At 42.1% G+C, this 24,390-nt stretch overlaps 1 protein-coding gene across 1 annotated transcript; it reads right to left on the reverse strand.

The window, feature by feature from the left end:
* Positions 1 to 12,518: 12,518 nt before the first annotated feature.
* mbip (MAP3K12 binding inhibitory protein 1) lies at positions 12,519 to 18,886 on the reverse strand. The gene is made up of 9 exons (XM_061082653.1): positions 18,720 to 18,886; positions 17,420 to 17,533; positions 17,003 to 17,218; positions 16,336 to 16,432; positions 15,922 to 15,987; positions 15,329 to 15,490; positions 14,848 to 14,945; positions 12,916 to 12,954; positions 12,519 to 12,819 (listed from the first exon to the last, which is right to left on the reverse strand). The coding sequence occupies exons 1-9, from the start codon at positions 18,882 to 18,884 to the stop codon at positions 12,712 to 12,714; spliced, it is 1,065 nt and encodes a 354-aa protein (XP_060938636.1). The 5' UTR covers positions 18,885 to 18,886; the 3' UTR covers positions 12,519 to 12,711.
* Between the last annotated feature and the right edge of the window lie 5,504 nt (positions 18,887 to 24,390).

Below are 24,390 nucleotides of genomic sequence, written 5' to 3' on the forward strand. Positions count from 1 at the left end.
ATGAAAATACATTATGTACAAGTACAAATTGGAAGTACTAAGTATAAAGTTGATCCAAACTAAAATTCACAAATGGCCTGAAACTTGCAAAAATCCTTTTTTGGCCACTTGGAGGCAGTGGAAACAGGCAGAAAACACATTAGTGCTTTTGTTGTGCATTTTCACATCCAGCAGATACGGAGCAACGTTGGATTTCACTTGAGTTTGTTTTTCCTGGTTTTCAAATCCAGTATTCTGCTTCCTTTAGCCTCTTCTGCAGAGGGGGTTGTAGGATTTTTTTTCTACCTCAGGGGCCATAAAGGGGGCCCAACTTACACAGAGGGGCCCCTTGTGTGTCCAACATCCATGGACCATTCCTCATTCAGTAAGGTGCACATTTACATCATTCCTTGTTTAAAGTTTACTCTGTAGCTTTGAGGAAAGTCACACATTATTGAACATATAGAAATATGTGAAAATTGTTCCTTGTTTAAGCACATTTTGTAATATTTTTTTTCATATTCATATTTATTGTTAGGCTAGGACAAGTGACAGGAGCACTTTGGGGACCAATCAGATTTAAGCTGGGGCCAGTGCCCCCCTGGACCCACCCCTGGATACGGCCCTGCATAACTGGAGGCAAATGTCTGACTCCTCAGCTGATAAATATATCTGATATCTGTGATCGGCTGGTTGAGTCTATCGGAGCCCTGCTGACCCACAGAGTCAGACGAGGATTCTCTGCGGGTTTCTCAAGAGCAACTCCCTCCACTAACACTTTGTAGATTAGATGCAATTAGACACATTGTTAATATAATTGTTTTCTACTGCAAATCTCAAATAAAAACTTTTCTGATAACGCACACGTCTCATTAGTCCGTGGATGGTCTCAAGTGACTCTCACAAACACTGAGAAAAAATATATTTTTCTCTGCTTTCACCTTATCCACTAAATTAGATTCTGTGATAAACCACTTCCACATTTCGGTGACATATTGGAAAAGGTAGAAAATGCCATTTCTGTCAAATGTCCTTACAAACACACAGTAAATGTTCCATGCCTAAACCTCAGTTCCTCACACAGTGCGTGTATATCTTATGGGCGTGTCTCTGTAAGTGAACCGAAGCTCCCACACCTTCACACACTGAAGTTCCCTCTGACTCTCTTTCCCCTCACACACACAGATCCAGACAGACGTCTCCGGCTCACAGATAGCACCGCAGCCGCCGCTCTGCAGCAGCCAGCCCCGACAACTGCAGCTGATTCCTCCCACAGCGTGTAATTTTCTCATTTAGCTCACAAGCGTTGGGCCTGACACCAATTAGCACGGGGCCCTGACCTCACGCGTCTGCACCGGGAGGCATGGCGGGCGAACGGCTCACCACGTGGCGCACCTCAATCAGCCGCTTGCACCCGCGCTTCTGTTTTGCAGCCATCAAATCATCACCGTATATACATAATTCATTGCGCGGAGATTTGGAGGTTTATTATAACCCCTCTCTAACTCTGAGAGTATGATTATACGTCAGCTTCAACTTTGTAAAAATAGGAGGATGGGCTCTTTCTGCATATCATGTCTCGAGAGGCCCTTGTTTTACTGAGTCTCAGCGACTGCTCCGTGTTGTGGCGTTGAGAGAAAGTCCGGCTTGATGCACGTAGCATATACATCAACGATCAATAGTTATGATCGAGTGAAAGCAAATGTTAGAACGTGGACTCTTTCTCTATCTGCTGTGCAAACGTGCAGAAATCCATTTTGCTTGTTCATATTATGCAATACCAAATCTCACCATAGGAGGGTGGGGTCATACCAAAGTGCTGGTGCTGTCACCCATGGCCTCTGGATGTGTCTGAGGCACGAATGTCAATGAGGAGGGAGTGATGGGCTGTGGGGGGGGTCATCTCATCTAAATGTAATGGTGAGATGAGATGAAACTTTGATGACTGCTGGGAAAACTGGAGGCAGATTCAGTGTCTTCTCAGTTAGGTTCAGGATGCAGGTGCGTGAATCAGAGAGGAATAAAAACAGGATGGAAAATAAACTATAAAACTGTTAAAGATGATTCTTTTCTTATCGTGAAACCGTCTGTGACCCACTGTGGTGACAGATATCAGCATCAATCATAAGCTCGACACTCTGATGAACTTTGGTTGTTTCTTCATTAACCTCTTGAGCTCGGCTCCTTGTGGAAATTCACATTTAGTGGACTCACATTAAACCTGATTAGTTTCCTGAAGCATTTATTTTGATCTGATTTGATGATGTTTGCACTCGTTGTCTACCGGCTCGCGATGCATACGCGTCTTACATATGGATACGTATGCATGCGCATGCACGTGCGTGTCTGTATCAGAGTCCATTTGCATGCGTGCGTGTATATATGTGTGTGTGTATGTGTGTGCCAGTGTGAGTGTGCAGCATGCACATGTCTCTCCTCCTTGATGTCGTCTGTGCTCCCCACCAGGCAGCTCTTGGCCCCCTCCTTTCATTGCTAAGAAACCATCCATTCTGTGTGAGTAATCAGAGCTGTGCCTCCAGGAGCCCAGCCAAGCCTCTCATCCTTGGGCTGCTCAAGAGCTGCTTTAATTAACCATCATACCACAGATGGGATCGATTTTTACCCCCCCCCCCCCCCCCCACCACCACCACCCCCCACCCCCTCTTTCTGGTGCTTTCTCTATGCCTCCCTCTCTCCCTTCTATCTCTGCTGCTTCTTTCCTGCACCCTTCTCTCCCATACACAAGCCCCATAATTGCACTGGAACAGAGCCAGCCGCCGGTCGGGCCCCAGACCGGCGGCCTCTCCTCTCCTCCTCCTCTCCTCTCCTCCTCCTCCTCTCCTCTCCCTGTGTTCTCCTCCTCAGCCCCTGGCCTCACCTGCTCAATACCTTATTAGTGTCAGGATCTGGAGAGAGCCATTGCGGATTAACTAAAGAGATGTGAGATTGATTTCTGCCCCTGCAGATAAAATTGAAGTTTCCTTTTTGTGTTGCGCGCACAAGTGTGTGTGTGTGTGTGTGTGTGTGTGTGTGTGTGTGTGTTGATAGAGGCTGAGAAAGACCAAGAAAAGGAGGAAATATGTTGCAAAAAAACCACAGAGTATGATTTTCCATCTTGGCCCTGACAGGAACATACTGTATGCAAGAGCACATGCATGATGTTTGTGTTTGCACATTTCTCTTCTCTAGTATGTATGAGGGTTTTTGAAACGAGGGTTTGCTAATTTGCTATTGGAAGACCCACTTGAGCCTCTGCCTCTCTCACAACAAATTAATCCCCCCTCTTGCTTCACCTTCATTGGTTTTCATGTGGCGCTATGGCGGCACTAGACAGACTCATGTCCCTCTGTGCTGCACTGTATTCTAGAGAGAGCTCCCCCATCCATCCACACACACACACGCACACGCACACACACACACACACATACACACACACACACACCCTCCTCCACCTCTGAAAGTCTGATCTCAGATTCTAATCTGCCACAGTAATAGCAGCAGAAATGACCTGTTGTGGGAAATTTGTTCACGAAAATAGCGCCCTATTGATTATTCATGGCACAGCGGCGGCTATATGTGTGTCAACGAGGGTCTCACAGGCGGGCAGTTGGCCGAGAGATTAACATCCATTTCAGAGATAGGTGAATTTGCGCTGGAGGGGGTGGGAGTGGGTGGATTGTGTGTTTGGGGAGTTGCAGGAGGCAGCGGCTGGAGCAGGGTGGAGGGTTGTCTCCTCAGGATTGTGCTGTAATCACAGGCCTACGTCTGCATGGCACATCTCAAGAGTGGTGTCAGCTGGGCTCTCCTCTGTTTGCTGATAGCGGGGGGGGGGGTCAGGCCTCTCTCACAAAGAGGTGCGTTTGATCCTCAGGTACGGGACACAGGGGGAGAGAGGTGACACTACTGAATACTAACAGGACGAGCTGCACGGCTGCGCTTATCTCTCATCTGCCGAGTGTGTGTGTGTGTGTGTGTGTGTGTGTGTGTGTGTGTGTGTGTGTGTGTGTGTGTGTGTGTGTGTGTGTGTGTGTGTGTGTGTGTGTGTGTGTGTGAGGTGCACATGTTTGACATCCTAATGGTTTTCGTGTTTTGTAGGCAAACAGTTAACTTAATGGTTTTAAAGCTTGAAAATGTTGAGTGCATTTTTGTGACTCAAGGCCAGAAAAAGTGGAGGAACTGAAAGAAGTTCTACTTTTCTAACACCAATAATAATTGATACTGATAATATGTTTTATACTAAGTCTAATAATAATGCGGCAAAGGATTCAGAGTCCGTTTCCGACTGGCCTTGAGGAAAATAAACTTTTCAAACAAACCCGTCCTGTTCTCGTTGTCGTGAGGGCAGGTGCATTGCCTTTGTGCGTTACAGCTGCTGATTTGTATTGTGGTGTTTGTGCGTCTGTATAGCAGCCGTGGCGGCGGCGGTTGTGTAGCAGTTCACGGGTCCCAGGGCCCAGCTGCCAGAGTGAGGCAGAAGAGTCAGACATCATTGTGGTGTGATTTCCTCCTCTCCTTGCAGATGGAGTGTTTTTGTCAGAGCGAGGGCCACAGTGATTGCCTCTTCGCCACCGGTGTCAGCCCCGGATAATACCGCAGCCGTCCCCCCAGGAACAAAACAGGATCAGCGCAATCCATTTTCTTTTTTCTCTGCCAAAATGGAATAATTTCAAAGAGACAATCCCTGGTAGCCTCCAAAGCCCAGGGACAAAAAAAATCAAAAGGCAACCATTATGGCAAGAATTGGGAGAGAGGTGTTCCACCTTTCCCCCCCTGGCTCTGCCAAATACTATGGCCGGCTCTAACTAACAAGCACGGCCACAGATAGACAATGAAAGTGGATTGAGCGAGCAAAGCTAGCAATCTCACAAAACAGAACACCGAAGCGACACATGAAAGATGCATGCACACAGACTGCAGATGAAGGAGGGAGAGGGCGTAGTCCACCGTGTACGGTCCCCCCTCTCGCATTAGCCGCTGCTCTCAGATCTTTACATTCAAAATATGAGTCTATACATCGGCAGCCGACCGAGCTCTATGGCAACCTGCCCTTTACAATCCTGATGACACTTCAGCAAAGTGTGGTGGCTGAGAGAGGGCGGGAGCTGGGAGGCTTTCCCTCAGAAAGAGCTGAGAGCACCTTATTGGGGAAAAGGGGCTAAGAGTGTTGTTGTGATGCCTGACTCCATATTCTCGGGTCATAGATATTCACAAACTTCACCTCCCTTTTTTCCGTTCTCTCGCTCATCGGTCGGGCAAACGGCGTGTTCCGCAGCCCGCCACGTGCAAACAAAGACGTGATGGCGTGATGGCGCTCGAGCTCGGATTGACGCGTGATGAAGACTCTTCTTCACGTGCTTTCCACTGCACGTTTAAGGTGCGACAGTAAAAGTGTCTCATCCACGCTCACCTGCAGGTTCCGTCCCTCCCTTTGTACCTTCGGGTGAAACAACTCTTCACCTCCTTCTCAAGATCCGGGGCCTGAGACATCCCATGACGTTTGAAACTCGGCTATGCAACGGGGTGCTTGAAAAGGACAATGTCGGAGTAGCTCTCTATTATTGTACAGTGTGAATGAATGAAGAGTGATTGAGTGCAGTACTCCACGCCACCTATATATAAAGCAGAAGTATTGCAATGTGAGGGCCGGGGAGAGAGAGAGAGAGGGAGAGGGTGAGAGAGAGAGGGCGAGAGAGAGCTCTAGAGGCCTAAATGAGGTGAAGGGAAGTGGAAGTGTCCAGTAGGGGGTCTGCTGCTGTGGGAAGAGAGAGAGAGAGACGGGAGTAGGGGGGGGTAGGGGGAGCAGCGCCTGGGCCAATGCACGAGGGTTTGAGGCTAAGTGTCTCATCAGCATCCAGCTCAGGTGCTGCCGGGGCCCACGCACTAACTATGCCCTGACTTGATTGTAATTGCCTGAATTCAACTCCCGCTGCTGCCTCCCGGCAATATCACCGAGACATTTAACTCCGGAGCGCCTGGGGGCCGGGCAGCAGGGCCGCGGAGAGCAGCTGACTGCCTCTCACTGGAGCCTGTGGGCTGCAAGGGGGATCCTCTCGTGTGCTCGGTGGGGGAGGGTCACAGGTGCACGCGACCCCCCCGACCCCCTCAACCCCTTCCTCTTCCTCTTCTTCTTCCTCTCCTCCTCTGCGGTGCTTGTGAACATGAAACAAGTGTGACTGCATGGATGGGACCCGACAGTGATGGCATGAGCACGACAGAGCTATTCACTGTTTTGATGTTGACTTTTTGGGGGGAAAATTTGCCCACTTAGTTCCGTCGGAGGGAAAATTTGACCTCGTACAAACTCATCCACGGTTTGAAAATTGAACTTCTCTTAAAACGTAAAAACCATAAATGATTCAATCAATCAATCAAGTTTTATTTGTATAGCCCATATTCACAAATCACAATTCGTCTCATAGGGCTTTAACATGGTGGGACATCCTCTGTCCTTAACCCTCAGCAAGAGTAAGGAAAAACTACTAGAAACCCTTTTAGGTAAAAATACGTAGAAACCTCAGAGAGACACATGTGAGGGATCCCTCTCCCAGGACAGACAGAAGTGCAATAGATGTCAAGTGCAAAGATTCAACATAATCTTTAAAATCTCCAAACAATCAGAGTAAAGTAAAATAAAAACCCAGACCACCACAACCACTCCTGTGTTTATCATGTGTCCAATTCCAAGCCGGAGGAGTACGTGCACTTGATTGCTTCGTATTGCCACCTACAGTACTTTTATTTTACACACAGTCGGGAAAAAACATTATCATGCCGTGGTTATGCTAATGTTTTGGGTTGCGGAAAATTGCTTGCATCTAGTTTTTTTATGAAAAGAAAAGCAAAAAAAAAATCCTCCTTGTGCCAGAAATAATTGAATGAAAAACACGAGACCACCGTGGACAACTTGGAGTGCATTTTGCAAATCTGTAGTTATAGCTGCCCACGTCTGAGTCCCTCTATCTGTGACATGTGTGCCTGACAAGGGCATGAATGAAGCACGTCTCTCTCACGCCAACAAAGGACCTGATTAAAAAAAAACAATACATAAAAATTACAACTAGAAATAAGAGGAAACAAGTAATCCGGTGTTTCCCGTTGGACGAGCGGCGTGGCAAACTGCAGCAGGGTTAACTTAAGAAAGTTAGCCTGTGGCGCTCCTCATCCTGTGATAATAGGACTGTCTGTAATGAAGAACAGGCTTGTTGCCAACAGGTGGTCTCTTTAAAAAGACCAGAGCCACAGCACTCAGGATGAGGGGGGGGGGGGGGGAACTGCCATGGCAAAATGTGTCAGAATCTAATGTTCTGCAGAGTGAAAAGCCTGTTTTCTGTCTTTTGTTCCCGGCTGGAGATTCAGCCTTGTTCCTCATTGTTCGGGGCACAAACGAGCAACAGTCTTTTTTGACACGGAGCCACAGATGAATAAAGACTGGAGCTGACTAGTCACAGGAAAGAGCTTTCTTTCTGGAGGGCCTGGAGCCCATTAAGAGTTTGAGATATGAATGGATATGAATCCTCTCCTTCGACCCCACCAGAACGGAGGAAAAAACACAACCGGACCCATAGAAGACAAGGAACACCTCTGTGTCTTTTTACCGAGGTTCCCAAGGATATTACAAGAAATCAGGCCGATGGGAGGAGTGATTGACAGGCAGGAATTACATCGAGTCAATGAGGAAGTGGCTCTTTGTTAATTTGAAAGGCTTCACTCTGCCCACCCAACCTTGGAGCGACTCACCACTGACACTGATGTTGACATGTTGACTTTCTATTCTTGACATGAGGCTCTGGGAAAAAAGAAATCGGGTCGTTGCGGCGATAACAAACCGCGTCACCTCCATTGCAAACTTTACATTATGGTTAAATTCAGCGTAAGCGGCGGAACACATCTTGGGACAAAGCAGACGGGAAGAGGACGATGAGACGTGCAGCGAGACACTTCACGAGGACGCTGGACAGACGATCGGTGGATCCCCGGGCGAACGCAGGCCGCAAAACACGACCTTTTGTTCGGGCTCCGTAATCCATTTGTTACACTCAGAGCAATTTGTCCTCATTAACCCTCATAAGGGGGACTGTGTCTGAGACAAAAGCTCCCGGGGAACAATGAGAGCACCCCACCCCACACCACCCACCCCACCTCCACACGGCCGCGGCTCAAGTGCTCCCCTTCCCAGGCGCATTGTGGCCCCCGGTCGCCCAGAAGGTTCCAGTCTGTGAGCAAGAGACGGACAGAGCCGGACAAGTGGGGTTCACCTGAAAGAGGGAGGGAAAAAAACAAAATCCCCATTTCCGCGTTAAGAAAGAAATATCTTCCCCAAAAAAAACAAAAAAAAACGAAAAAACACAATGCAGCGTCTTCTATTGTGTCCAGGTCACTCCATCACTCAACTCTGAAATAAATCCTGACATGACGTACAAAGAGCAACTGCAGAGAAAAGGGAAGGGGAGTTACAGTAATTTTTGGGGGACGTGAGAAAGTTTCTATTCGCCGCACCTGTTGCAAGATTTACTTTAAAATGACCGAATTTGTATTTTATTCTGCGAGAAGAAGCACAAAATGGGTTAAGTGGTAAAAAAGTACCTTCAACTTTCCACGGTACTGTGGAGTCAGTGCTTTTATTTTCACGAGACGGGTCAAGGTACCTGCATCAAACAACATTTTAACTGTGGCCAATCCTTTAAAAAAGAACTTCACGCTTTTTCTTTTTTTTCTTTTAATAGATATAACAATGAGGAAAATATCAACTTTGTTAAACTTTCTTCAAGTGCTACATTTAATGACAGTTTTGAAGTGCTTGTACTTCAGTATTCCCTTTCGATGCTCTGACTTCTACTTGTCTAGATTTGCACTTCATGTATTACGAGAGCCGCGGTTACTTTTAATTTAAGTTTATTTCCATAAGTACGAGAACATAACATGAGAAACTGTACCACAGCCTCAGGATTTGTAATAAAGGTTGGTACAAGGTCTCAAGGAGGTCACACAACACAAATTCAACACAATCGAACGATACCATCTGTTAACAGGATCAAACCAGGAAGCCACTCAACAACTTTCACAACCTGTGTTCGCTCTACACACCAGTAAACTTTTCTCTAGTTTCTCTCGCAGTGTTGTCACTAAAATGTGGTGAAAAAGAGACACAAAACTGAAATGCTAAGAACTTTAAAAAACCTTTGTGTAAAAGTAAGAACACAAGTTACAATGATGACGCACAAACAGACTCACTAGATAAAAATAACAACAGCAATTGTCATTATGAAGTAAATGTTGATTAATGGCTGACTGATAACGATGCCTTCTATGTTTAGACTGGTTCCCTGAACTCCTAACTTCCATTATGCAAGTCTTTTCCACACGGAATGACATTTTTGCACAAAAATACAGACGCACATTTATAAAACAGAGAAGTGCATCTTCCACCAAAACAGAAGGAGTAGAGAACTTTAGTTTTACAATTAAAGAAACAGGTGGAGATGAAGGGCTCGTTCTACAGTGAGGTTAACATCATGCTGTGTTTCAGCTTTAACTTAAATATCAGTTTTAACTAGGGCTACGTTGTAGCACTAACGGGCCCGAGCACACGCGCGTTCCAAGTCTGTTGCAGTCGGGGAAGAGAGAACGTTGGATGAGCAAGCGCTCGTCTCCGCGTTGCATGCGTTCGGCACTGCGGCAAGGATAAACGCTTCACTTCCTGTAGCCACCAGGGGGCGCTGTGATTTTAAGTCATGATTTTTGTGTAGATGTCTTCAGGTTGGGAATCTTGTCTTATGTGTCTAGTTTGGATTTGATCAGACCAAATATGTCTGAGATACAGAAACACATGTGTTGATGGCGTTTCATCAAACTTTGACGCCACGCCATGGTCAGAGGCTCTAACGAAAAAATACAATTTTGATAACTTTCGATCTCCAACTTGTTGTGATTAGACTCATATAAATTTTAAGTTGATCTGAGGAAAGCTCTACGACAAGTATATCAAAGTAAATATGCAGAATATGGCCAAAATGGCCACCAAATCCAAAATGGCGGGCTTCCTGTTTACTCTAGCATATTTATCCAAGAGACTTATTTCTTTGTCATGAAAAGACACATGTCCCCGTCGATTTTCGTAGCTGTAGGCCAATCATAGTGCCGGGGCTGCCCTTTAGGGGGCGCTGGTCAGTTATTTTGCCACGCCCATTTCTTAAACCCTTCTGACAGTCTTCAGGGGGGGGCTGTTGACACACACGTTTAGTTTGAGGGAGATTGAACTTTGAACACAGAAGTTACAGCGATTTCGTGTGTCATGGCGAGTTGATGAACTTTGATGCCACGCCATTAATATGGCGTTTGACGAAAAGTCACAGTAATCTTATATCTTCATTATCAATGCCTTGAGACCCATTCGCCACAGTTTGACATGGTTGCGCAAAGTGGATGAGGAGTAATACTTCCAAGTGTAAGACGTACAAAAAACAAGACATTTCATGCTGCCACCAGGGGGCGCTGTGATTTTAAGTCACGATTTCTGTGTTGTTGTCTTCGGGTCGTGACTCTTGTCTTCTGTGTGTAGTTTGGACTTGATTAGACCAAATATGTCCGAGATACAGACGCCCGTGTTTTGATGGCGTTTAATCAAACTTTGACGCCACGCCACGGTCACAGGCTCTGACGAAAAGTTGATTTTTTTGATAACTTTAGTAGTCCATATCGTTGTGATGACACTCGTCTAAATTTTAAGTTGATCCGATGAAAGCCCTACGACAAGTACATCAAAGTAAAAACGTGGAATATCGCCAAAATGGCGACTAAATCCAAAATGGCGGACTTCCTGTTGTTTTTTTAATAACGCACTGAGAGACTTTTTTGTGCATCTGGTCATGATACACAACCATCTCTTTTTTCGTGAGGATCGGTGAAAGTTAACTGAGGGGGCTTTCTGTAGGTGGCGCTGTTGAGCTATTTTGCCACGCCTATTTCCAAATACTACAGAATATGGCCATTTTCACACATTTCTAATTTACTGCAAAGTTTAGAAACTTTTTGAGCATGGGAAAGCCCTCAAAAAGCCAATTTAACTTGGCGGAGAATAATAATAAGAATCATTTCAATTTCAATAGGGCCTCCCACCAGAGGTGCTCGGGCCCTAATAATCTAATATCATTATAACCCTCAGGGGCCATTCGCCTGCTGGTCAGGTAGTTTTACTTTTTGCTGATTTCACCGCCTTAGTTTTATTTAAGTATATTTCTAATAGCAGCATTTCTCGTAATGAAGTTGTTTTTTTTTTATTCTTATATTAGTCATTTAATTTGACGTCAAGGATCTTTTTCTCTCGCCATTACAGAAATATACTATACTCTTTTAAATTACCCTTCACTGCAGAATGTGGTAAACCCTTCAGCCACTTGCTCAGTTAAACCTCTACATTCACACAAGGTCTTTAATAAACACGTCAGTGTCGGACACCGCGGCAGCGCATCATTTAACGCTGGTTTGTTGAGTCTCCATGTGTTTTCCAAACAGCGTTTCAGTAATCAGGTCATTTGTTTTAATGACAGCCATTAGAGGTGATCATCAGCACACAGCGGTCAGGCACATAAATCAGACTTTCTCGCTCAGATTCATCGAAGTGACACACGCACACAGACAGACGCACACATGCACGCGTTCCAAAGATTAGACATTAAAGAAGTAAACAAAAAAACTTTCTGTATCAAATTAATCTTTGTCCTGTTCCCATGGAGATAACTTCACCCCCTGATTTTGAAGTTCTAGAATAATTTTGGTCTAGACTTTTCTCCTCTTTGGCTCAGAGAGACTGATATAAACATCTGGGCACTGGAACACAAGTGTATATATAAACATAATATTGCCTTTAACAACAGTCTACAGCTATAAACAAGTTTCCCCATGTTGATAATCTAACTTGCAGGCTGGCAGTGGTTTTACATCTCAGCAGATTCCAGAATTAATAATTTTTCAGTCTAACAGTCGAGCAACATTCACTGTGAGCTGCTTAAAAACCAAAACCCATTAAATCTGAATTTAAGAGAATTGGATGCTTTTTGAGGACTTGCAGGCACAATGTTTAACCCTGACTTTTGACCAGAGTCTGCCAAACTTTAATAATCAGACTCTTTAAAATCATTCGCTTTGGATTCCACATTCCGAGATTCTTTATGCACCAGCGGGTTCGTCCCATTATCACTTCTTTGTCCAGACAGTCTGACAAACCTGCCAAACTGCAGCAGCTCATTACCTCCGAATCTTCAGTCAAGGGCACATTATCACATTTGTACAAAATTCTGTCTGACAAGTCAAGTTAAAAATACACTGGTTACAGTTCCTCACTTCCAAAAGTTATGACCTGATATTAAACTGAATATATTAATGGATTGAACTGCAGGTCAAACATTTGAACTTTGGGAACTTTCTACTCTCCTGTGATTGTATCAATGATGAAAATCATTAGTTATCATAAGTTTCTAACAATAAAATAATCACTGGTTGCAAGCACACGAAACATTTAACAGATAAGTCATGAGTCCAAGTTTTCGTTATAGAAAAACACATTTATTTACAAAGAAATTACTTAACTTGACTAAATATCAGGATTTAATAAAAGAAGCATCACGGTAAGAGCGACAGCGCTGACGAGTCGATGAGGGACAGAAAATAAAATACAGGAAATATGTATAAATGCATTAACAAATTAATTGTGTTTGGAGCATCGATCTGTGTTCGCTACAGCGGACACTCTGTTCCATATCCAGGCCCAAATTCATTCACCCTTTTCAGCAGCGCTGCTTTCACCGCATTGATCTTCTCATCCAGCTCCGTCAGACTGCAGGCCTGAAGGACAAGGTGAGGAGGGAAATGATCAAACCACCCAAACAGTTTAACCTTCACTCACAATGTGGAATGAAAGGAAACAAAGCCGCTGCTAACCTGAGCAGGGGACGTCTTTGGTCGCTTGTGCAGGTGACTCTAAAAAATAAAAGCACACAAGGTCACATTAGATATTTTAGATTAGTACAATTTCTAAGCAACCCAGAGCTTTGATAAACATACCAAGGTACCTGCTTGGTTCCTTTTTACTTCAACTCAAGGACAGAAAGAGAATGTCCAGAAGAGACACAGATTCCATTTAATGTTAAGATGTTGATAAATACCAAACCCTGGGCTTGGAGTTTTCTGATGTCTGTTTTCCTTTCACATAAGGAGAATGCGGCAGGAGATTGAACAGTTTGTATTCATAACAGGAAAATGTTGAGAACATTCAGGTGAGCGGTGGTGGTGAAGGAGAGCAGCCGGAGGAAAAACTTCAGCATTGACACAACCCTCATCATAAAGCTCTAGCATCTTGTTGAGTGGACGTCTCTACGTGTTTGGCCCCTTTTTTAACAACATTTTTATAGAGATATATATTTGTATTATTTTTGTTTTTACAGTATTGCACGGGGAGAATTCTCCAGACCTGTTCCTGCTGTTTTCTCACATTTTATTTTAATAGGGAGTGAGCAGGAAAAGTTCAGTATATGTGTAAAAGCAGATATTATAAAATACAAATAAGTGAAGAGCAACATACACTGATTTAAGATTATGAGACAAATATAATTTATAGTCACGACGGTTGTTTCTAAATTGTATTATACCTTTATTATTAGTTTTGATAATAACTAGAGACATGAAAGACAGGAAGAGAGCAACATCTGACAATGTCCTTGATCAGAGTTTAGGAGAAGACATCACGTTTACGAGTGTGAGACCCTCGCGGAACTGTTTATTTTTTAAGTTGCCGCGTAATCTGTTAACTCTGAAATTATGTTCCTGAAATCCTCGGCCAACTGTGTACAGCAAACACAGAACTACAGTACTTTCAGATTTTGCAGAAGAAGAAGGAAAAAAAAAGGAAGACGAAAAAGTGGTGCTCCGAATATAAAAGACCCCATCAGTTTATTCAAAGACACTCGACATCTTTTGCTCGGCTCACACAAACATGCAGTGAGTCAAGAGCAGACGGAAAGCAGCATACTCACAGAAGCAGCATGCTGTGCTGAGGAATACCAGTGTGAAGAGACATGCAGTATCTCAAGCACACTTACTCAGATAACTAAACACACACTGGACAGACTCCTTCAAGATGGGAAATTAGAGTCTGTGTGACTCCGGCTCCAGTCTGTCGGGTTGAATATGAAGTCCAATAAATTACTGCCGCGTTTTTTTTCCCCCGAGTCTGTGCGTCTCTTAAAAAGCACGGCGGAGTGAAAAGTCCTCATTTCTGGAGTCAGCTGTCTGCGCTGACCTAAATGTTCAAAGTAAATGTAACTAAACGCGTTGCATGTTTGATTCACATCAACTGAAGTGTCGCTGAAGGGGGGGGACGTGTTGAAGTATCAGGACACATCAGGAGGGAAACTCTATCGGCATCACGCACAAACTCCTCTCACTCAGTATATATTTCATTTTCATCAGTTCTCCTACAGCACTCCAGTGTTCAACACACTGATTTAGGCGACATACCCATTAAATAAAGTAACATGTGAAGTGGACCAACTTAAAATACTCTTTAAGAACTTCTGACCACGAAAGTGACTCTTTCTCTAAGAGACTGTGTTTAGCTGAGCAACAATTCTTCTTTTTCTTAACTTTTTCTTGATTGAAGCAAATTCAAATATCCAGAATACATGCTTCAGAACCTGGTGAATTCAACCTCCTGCAGGTTTTCTCATTTCATATTTAATATCTTTCCTTTATCCGTCCTGCTTAATTTCTCATTGTCATTTACTGGCCTAATATTATGAGTGAAGGAATAGTTACTATATATAATACTTCAGTTCAGCCTTTTTCATGTGTCGGTTTCAGATCCAGAGGACTCACCGTGGACTGAAAGTACTCGGGCGAGAGTCCTTCCAACTCCAGGATCCGATCCTCCAGCTTCTTCAGTCTGTGGTAGACACTCAGTGGAACCGGCCCCGCTGGGGAGTGAAACACTTGTTGAACAGCCGGAGTACTGATTGTTTTACAAGACAAAGTCAACAGATGCAGGGCGGAGGGGGCTGCGAGTAAAGAGTTTCATTGAGTGAAAAGATTTGAAACGGTCTGGATCATGGACTAGTTCATATATGACCTTGTCACACTGTTTACATCAGGTTAAAAATAATGAATAGCTTATTTCTAAATCTCATTATCTCAGATGAGTTATATTCAGTAATCTCTTATTAGTTACATTTCCTCTGCCTTGTAATGTTACAGTAATATGATGTACAGTTTAAGACGTGTTCTAATCAACATTAGAGACAGAGTGAGACGCACTGACTGAAGTGGTTGTAAAACTCTCGTGTCTTTGTCCTTGTCTGACCTGTCGGCAGTTTGAGGTGATTCTCGATGTTGTGAAGTCGTTCCTCTATCGCTGCATTTCCACAGCTTCTCACCATGGGCCCCCTCTGCTGCTCCCCCCCCGGCTCGCCTTGGCCTCCCCCACCGCGAGTCTGGGGCCCGTACGTGTTCACCACCCGTATAACTAGCCAGCCGAGGGAAACAACACATAAACACAAACTGTAGCTCAATATTTACCACAGACTAGACGCTCAAAACAGTCTTTGGTCACGTACAGTGCATGTAGAAACACCAGGATTCCAACTAAACCCTTGACAATTATAATTTTGATTATATTATCTACTAATAATAATAATTAGCAGTTCTTTTTTTAGGATTTCTGGCAGCATGGTCACCCAAAAACAGTAAGAGAGTAACATGGCATTTTAATTGTCTGAAGTAATTAGACAAGATAAACATCACATCAGTAATTATAAAAATGAATTGGTAAGCAACATTTAAAGATTTTTGGACCAGGTGACTTTTTCTAAATCACTGTGTAATTGTTTTAAATGATGGTTGCAGTTCAGAGATGTCACACTGACATTAGCAGCGAACATGTTTTTTTCCTCTTACCTTTCACATGACTTTTGAAACCTGGATAAGGAGTGAACACTGCATCGGTTCTGGCACAACTGTTTTCTGCCGGGAGAAAATGAGAAAGAATATCATGTTAAAATGTAAATAAAATAGAAATTTAAAAACTATATATACCCACTCGGATTTATATCACAATTAGTGTGTCCTGGTTTCTAGAGCTGGTGTCTTACACAGGCATTGAATTAAAAAAAAAAGAAAGCCCTTCTGTCTGATGTTTTTCTCGTCGGAGCTGGTTGTGTTTTGAGGCCGAGTGTGTTACCTACTTCAGCCCCACTCTTCCAGCAGTTCAGCCTGACCTCTCGCCTGTGGAAATCAGCTCTCTCCCAAACATTGGCAATCTGTGTGCAGGCTCCCTCTCCACCCTGCCCCCAACCTCTCTCCCATTCTCACCCTGATTGCAGTCGATCACGTTGCAAAACTCGCGCACATTGTTTTCATTGATCTCCATCTGCTTGCGTTCCATAAATGCAGATATTCTTCGCTGAATCTGCGGTGACAAAGGAGAGACAACACAGATAAAAACGATACGACGGATTGATGAGGCTATTGATGGGTGTCAAGAAGGTTGTTTTTTGCCTCCTTAATGATAACCCTCTGCTTCACACACTCATTTACATTACATGGGATGAGAAATGTAGTGGGAAATGATTTCAGGTAGCCCCCCAAAAAAAGTTGAATTGCTTGCCATCATCACATGATGGAATATGAATACTGTTTGCTCGGCTACCAAAATAAATGCACAACAGAATGGGGCCTCTCGTCCTTCATCCACATGCAATCTCAGAGTAATGAGCATCCACTTCATAATTCATCAAGGACCTGGCCCTCTCTCAAAGCCCTCCAGCAATGTGGTCTGTTCTAACCGACCACAGCACTAAAGAACCCCTCATTTTCTGCCCAACTCATCTTATCGGGTCTCCATCAAGCGTTTGCTTCACCGCGGCGTGTGCACGTCCGCGGCAGCAATTACTTAAGATTATTCATTTGCTTGAAACGGAGTAAAGAGGGCTCGAAAATTGTCACCGCTGAGCGATCTGCTGACTGATCTGAGACCCACCTCTGACTTCCCGGCTCTGATCTGCACCATGACGTCATCGGCCGCCGTATCGCTGTCCTCCGCGGCCTCCGAGCTGAGAGGACGCCGGCGCTCAGACGGCGCAGTCGTCCGCTCTTTGTGTGAAAACGATGTGACTGTATCATCTGGAGTGTTGTCTCTTGTAGATGATCGATCACTTTCAGCATCCACGAGTGTCTTTAAGCTTTCTGAAACGGCCTAAATACACAGAACGCTTGTTGTTGCATCTTGACAAACAATATGTTTTATAAACAACGGATCCTCAGCTACAACAATAAAAAGAGGAAAATATGAAGCTTGTGTCAACTCAATTTACTCATTTTGACTCTCATTACAATACAATCATGCCCGGTAACCAATATTAAAATGTGTATATAATTTGCTGTGTGGCCCCATTACCTGTAGTTTGTTGATATGCTCCTGCAAACAGGTGTAAACCTCAGCAGCTGAAGATGGAGGATTCACAGTATTGGTGTTGACTTCTATTCTCAAAGCTCCATCACCTAAGTTGAGCTGGAGCGCAAAAACACAAATGAAAGTTAAAGGGTCGCTGCACAGTCAGGTGTAAAGCACATATAGTTTATGATGTTGAATAGCATGGTCTCAGGCTTTACATACATTTGTCAAGTAATTGATATTTACTCAGGGGAAGACCTGGAAGTCAATTAGCAAATATTTCTATATTCAGCTAATCCTTTAGTCACTTTACAAGAAATAAAGCAGGAATCATTATCAGCATCTGTAAAGTGAAGTAGCATTTTTTTCTACTTATCTTTGTTTTATTTAAATATAAATTTAATGTGTTTGAATTGTGGGCTGTTGGTCAAATAATATAAACGATTTGAAGTCATTTGACATCTTAACAGGGCCGTGTGAACAGTTTTAAAATATTTTTAAAACAAAATAATTTATCAAGAAATTTTCTTCAGGCACTAAAACAGTGGAAACATTTCACTACAATTAGACAAACATTTATTTTTGTAAGTGCACCCAAATTCAAACAATGTCGAAATGCAGTGTTAACAGTGCTGATGCAGGAGTAGAAATTCATTCTTTCTTTTCAAAACATACGACAGGAATAAAACAATCACATATGAGTGAGTAACCAACTAAAGGGTCCTACAACGTGACAATGAATAGTAATGTGTGAATGTTTACTACTGGTACTAAAATAAACAATAACTCAAATTAAGGGAGGCTCTGTGAACTGGTGAAGAACATTAAAAAAAATACTGCTTTCTGACATTTTACAAACAAAATAATATTTACTTGAATCCTCTAGTGTGAAAGAAAAGTGGTGCAATGCAACTATAATATTGATCCTAATACTATAAACACACTTTAATAGTATTTGTATTGAATGTAGTTCATGTACACGACAAAGGTACAAATCAAAACAATGCAGAACTGCAGTGTAAACTGTGTAAATACTTGGGAATTGATGTATTTTTGCTTTAAAACAAAAAAAGCAGGAATAATGAGACTTTGAATGAGAGATGATTCAAACTCAGGTTGTGAAATGTGTAAATAACCAGTCCAGAGTAAAGATGGTTTGTGTTTAATCTAGTAGAAGCTCAAGTTGTTCTTGTCTGTATTTTAACAGTTGAAGCTCCAACAGAGGAGCTAACGTGCTAAAGGTGCTAAAAACATTAGCATGTGGCTAGCTAACGGGCTGATGGGAGAACCGGTTCAAACCAACCTCGTTCCCGAAGTGCACCAGCAGCTTGAGGAGGACACGGAGACAGTCCGAGCCGCTGGACACTTCTCTGGACTCAGGAGGAGCAGCAGGAGCAGCAGGAGCAGGAGGAGCAGGAGGAGCAGGAGGAGGACCGAGGTTTCTGCTCCGCTTCATTGTTTCCGCCATTACTGAACACGGCTCGCAATACGGCCCGCTGATTGGTCAGGGCCTGGAAGATGTGTGCGCGCAGTACGTGGAGGAGCCGGGAGCGCGCACGCAGGAACACAGCGTGCAAGTGGAGCAGCGTCGAATAGAATAAAATAGAAAAAATAGAATAGAGTAGAATAGAGAGGAGTGGAAAATAATAGATTAGAATAAAAAAATTGAATAGAATAGTATAGAATATGGAATAGAATATAGAATACAATAGACTACAATATAATAGAATAGAATATGGAATAGAATAGAGCTCTGGTGGAAAATGACACAAATAAAAACTTGTAATTGTATCATTTGCACAAAAGTCTTCGCATTTTCTTTATTGATTAATACATACAAATTAAAATCAATCTAATCAAGTGTAAATTAACAACTGAAAAAGGCTGTAACCTTTGATTATTCTTACGATTCAAAATAACTGATTCTTTGCTTTGTAATCTTTTTTTAATATCAAATGCCACAATTACCCAGGGTTACACATTTACCTTCATAATTACTCAACCAGAAGTATAAACTTCAAAAATATAATCATTTGAATTGTACATGGAAAACTCCAATTATTACCAAAATAGTAGCCAGTTAATTTCTGTCAGTGATCTAATAATTTCATTTTTCTACTACTATATATTTAGTTGGGTATCGTTTCCTTCATGATAAATAATTATCTTTTCGCTGAGTAATACAAGTTAATTGTTTTCTTTTGAACTGTGTTGGAGTAGAAATATAAAGAAGAAGGATATGTATTTAACTTGCTCTGTTTCTGTTTCAATATCTTAATTTTATTTACAAATACAAATAGTCCCAACTATTAAGCACTGACATATAAAATGTAACAAATGGTTAATAACACAGTGTATTATACATAACAATAAGTAGCCTGTTTATTGAGTACATCCTCAGACTAATAGTCCTCCAATGGCACCACCTTAAAGGTTGGAAATGTCAGTTTTACATTTATTAATAACAAATGAATAATACATTCTCAGAACTGATGTTTAACCAATAATTTACCTTAATTTACTGAAGACAACTTCTCTGACCACCTTTGGTCATCAAACTTCAGAAATATAAACCTTTATCTTACTTTTATTTCACGTTTTATTTTTTATGTATTTTTTATTTATTTGTGTTATTTAAAATCTGGATTGCGTCAGATTAAGTTTATATGTTTTCTCTATATTTTCACATTTCATTCACTTAATTCAAGTTTGTGTAATGGTAATGTTGATAAAGGAGAAGCTCCAGACTAAAACACAGCTGCAGACCTGCCTACCTGGAGACTGGACTGACTCCAGTGTGAGATTTGCGTCTGTATTTAACTGTACATTCCATCTCTTACTTGTCCGACAGGAGAAAGAACGGTCGCTCAATAATCAGAACACTGTTCCTCAGACCACGGCGCACTGTGCAGCCGGGCATCGGGATGGGAACCATGGCCACAATGGCGTATTTTTCTGTGTTGAGTGACTGTGGGAAAACCTCCCTCCTCTATTCAGACATTTTTCCCTTCTTTTCATATAATGAGGCGAGAGACTGATGAAGGCAACAACAGAAAAATAACAATTACAGGCAATGAGAAAGCACAACCACTCAGAACTCAATAATACTCCGTAGAAGGGTTAATCATTTTAGGAAGGGGTCTGAAGACAAGCCTTTTTACTTCAATTCAACTCGGGGGTGATATTTTTCCCCCTGAAACAGGAAGGGAACTGTAACACTTGACATGGTTTGACATGCTGAGCCATTACTGGATGTTCCCACACAGCAAGGAGCTCAGAAATTAAGAGAAATATTTTATTTAGTAGAGAGCCAAGAACAGAGATTATAATTTTTCCCTTTATAACGTCCAAGACTTAAGATTTAATGAGCTTAGATGATAATGTTTTATATTTACTTGTCCTAAAATAAGCAAATACATAATTTACTTAAACAGTACTCTATAAATATGCAACTACAATCAGTCAAGTGCCACATTCATTTAATTTTTTTTAAATAAAAGTCAATTGGCAACTAAATGTCCTCCAAATAACAAAAGTAGAAATATTAATATATACAGAATGGCAACCATCAGTGTTGTATCATATCATAGTGTCATTATATATATTTCTATGTATAGAAGCACATCTTATTTTAAAATATACTGATTTGTTTTGTAAAGTACCTCATAAGACAATGATAGTATTGAAGGGAGTATTTGTATCTCCAACTGATACTGAAATAAAGTATTTGAGAATATTTTACAACAACAATTGTAAAAACAATGTCTTCAGCATATCATCACTATGTATTCATTTGTCAACAACAGTAATATCTTATGTAAATAGTGCTGACAGTTGAATTTTATTAACAATAACACTGAAACTTTGCTCTGATCATATTATATTTTATACAATTAAACAAATGAACAAACCATTACAATGTTTATAGACATTAAGAGGTGTTGAGATCTGTGTTAGTTATGGACCTTAGAAATAGTACTTTCAGAAATAAGTAAATACTTGCTTTGTAAAGAATTGAATGTGTTTGTGTAAACAATTATTACTTCACAGAAGGAATTGTAGTTGATAACAAAGACTTAAAATGTCTTTATATCTACATATAATTACATTTATACTGTGTTATACATTATTTATTCAGTGTTTATACACTTTTGATGAAGACTAGATGAGGGTTTGCGTAAAGTGGTACCAGTATCTCACTTTTAAACATTTTGTTTGTGGAGAAAATATATTCAAAATGCAAACAAAAGACCAAACACTTAGAGAGAATAAAGAGAAATTGAGAAACGCTACAGAACTCCTGTATGATCTCTCAGAATGACATGGTTTATTAACTGTTTACACACAAAATCTTTGTCCTCTCCAAGTAACTTTATGGAAAATTGTCTACTTTGGTGCATAAGAGTGTGGTCTTGGCAGAGAGAAGCAGTTTGTGTTGTACAGGAACCACAGTGGTGGAGGAGGAGGAGGAGGAGGAGGAGGAGGTGGAGGAGGAGGAGGAGGAGGAGGGTAGTGAGTGAAGAGGGATTTGCCACTTGCCTCAGTCACATCAGCCACCTGCAGGAAAAGTAAAAAGGTCTGCTTTTGAGCCCGTCTGCTCCGCGGCAGATGATGTTGACAGAGCATGAGACAGAGTGAAGGCCAGACGGGAGGGTCAGGAGAAAGAGCGAGCACAATGTGGAGAGGCAAGTGGATTGCAGTGGGAAGGTTTTGTCTCGTTTTACTGAGAGGGGAATAATTAAATGTACTCCTTTCCAGTGGGCTTAGGACTGAGCTCCTCACAGCAGCTGAACATGTCGGACATGTTGCTTAGAATCAACTGATGTTTTTAACGGCCAGTTTATATTTAAAAAAAAAAAAAAAAAAAGGATTACTTGAAGCAGGAAAACATCGCAGTGGAAAGAAATGTTAAATTTAGGATAATGAACTAAACAGGCATCTAATCACCAAAGGACCAAATGCATTATTATCTTTTAGATTCATGTCTGTGCCAAATTTCAGTTAATAAATATCATGAAAAGTGAACAGAAAAACATGGTTTTAGATGAATTGCCTGCAATGGACGTCTGTTATGTCCCGGTCGAAAGATAGTTCACTGGATAAGTGACCTGGATCAGGGGATCACCAACGTCATAAAGATTCATCCTCTGGGCACCATGAACCTTTTTATACCACATTTCATACAAATCCATCCAATAGTAACAGAGATATCTCACTAAACTCCCTGGTTAGTAACAGTAGTGAATTAGAATGGCCCCTCAGTGGAGCACGTACCTCTGCCAGAGCCCAATGGCCCCTTCAATTCACACAAGCTGCACCAAATTGCACACACTCATAGATATCAGTTCCCAGTTATTATTGTTCCCTGAATTGCAACATGAACGTAGTTGATAAAAAGATTCCTGGATCTACGCCTTTGTCCAGAATCGTGCAAAAAGGACAGAATAGTTGTAGAAATATTTCCGTTTGGATGAAAGTTGTAAAAGTGGTTTTGAAAGCAAAACCAGACACAAAACTATCCTCAGGGTTTTTCACAGCTGAGTTAATGTGATGGGGAAAACATCACACCGGTGCAGCCTCCACTGAAAGTTAGCCACGAGGGTAGAAAGGCAGGTTATTGCTTGAAACCACTTCTGACTCTGAAGAGCATTAATGATATGGACAAAGCGCAAAGGATCCTCGTAAAGTTATTAGCTGGCTTTTATCGCTGCACACTGCTGTTCCTGCCACATTTCCAATCAGCGAGAGGAAGATGCACGGCCACCAGCACTCGAGCTTCTGCATGTGCTGTCGCTTAATCAGTTTTACACAGGTTTCCTTGCATGTGTGAGGCGATTCAAGAGGTCTCTTATCTGACCTGTGCTCTGATGGTTTTCCATTAAGTGTATTTTCCTCACTGTAAAGCCTCTTTTTCTACAGTTAACTCATATCTGACAAGGCCGGGTAATACAACTGGAAAATAATTATCAAAACGCTGGTTATATAGCACCAGTTGTGTAAGAAGGACTCAGACGTCATAGTAACAAAATCCATAATGTAAATGAATAACAGGATTCTTGATCCTTATGATGGTGATGGTCACATTTTTCTTCTGAATGCATCAGGGTCCATTTCGTCTTTAAACTCGGTCGAAGGATCGTCCTTGATGTTGGAAACAGCAGTTGAGAAAACGAGAAATACCGAATTTTGAACATATTCCATCAAAGGTTCAACTAAGGCAGATTTCCTCTTTGAAGTGTTATCAAGGTTCTTATTGTACAGGAATTTGGTGCAAACGTTTCTAATGTATGTCCTGTAAATACATCTTTTGTTAATTTTAACCTAATTTAAATGTTTTTACTCTTTATTTTCACACCTGAATGGACTATTTGCGAAAAAGTAAAATAAAAACTCAATCAATTCTCCAAGTTTTACCTTTTGAATTTCCCATAATAACTTTTTAACTTAAAAAGTACAAAAATTTGCATTTAATTGGCCAAACGTCCCCCAGCCAGACTCTCAGTACCTGGTAGGTTCATGTTATTTTCACGTGTATGTGGCTGGAGCTGCTGCTATGAACCTCTAAAGGTTTTGTAGTGTCTTTCAGTTCAGTGTTTGGGTTTTTACTGCGCAAAGCTTCACTCCCACGGCTCTCATCAGCTTCGTTTCAAGAGGGAGCAGGAACCTGTCTTCAGAAATGAACCCACTTCTCAGCACTGTGTGACAGCCGAAGTTAGCTGTTTAACACAGGGGAGCGCTCTGCAGCTAAAGAGCCAGTTATTTCCCTCAGGAGATAATGGAAACCAAAGGAGAGCAAACAGAAGGTTGATTACTGGAGTTACATTCGCACAGGGACCTGAAACATGTCTCGTAACCTCGTAACCTCCCAAAAAATTATCGGAAAATTTGAAGTCTAACCCACGACCCTTAGAACTTCATGCTAGCTACAATTCTGAGTAAAAAAGTATAATATTCTCTTCAGTAATGTAGTGGAG

This window comes from Limanda limanda, chromosome 12 (genome assembly GCF_963576545.1).
Source record: "Limanda limanda chromosome 12, fLimLim1.1, whole genome shotgun sequence".
Taxonomy (NCBI): Eukaryota; Metazoa; Chordata; class Actinopteri; order Pleuronectiformes; family Pleuronectidae; genus Limanda; species Limanda limanda.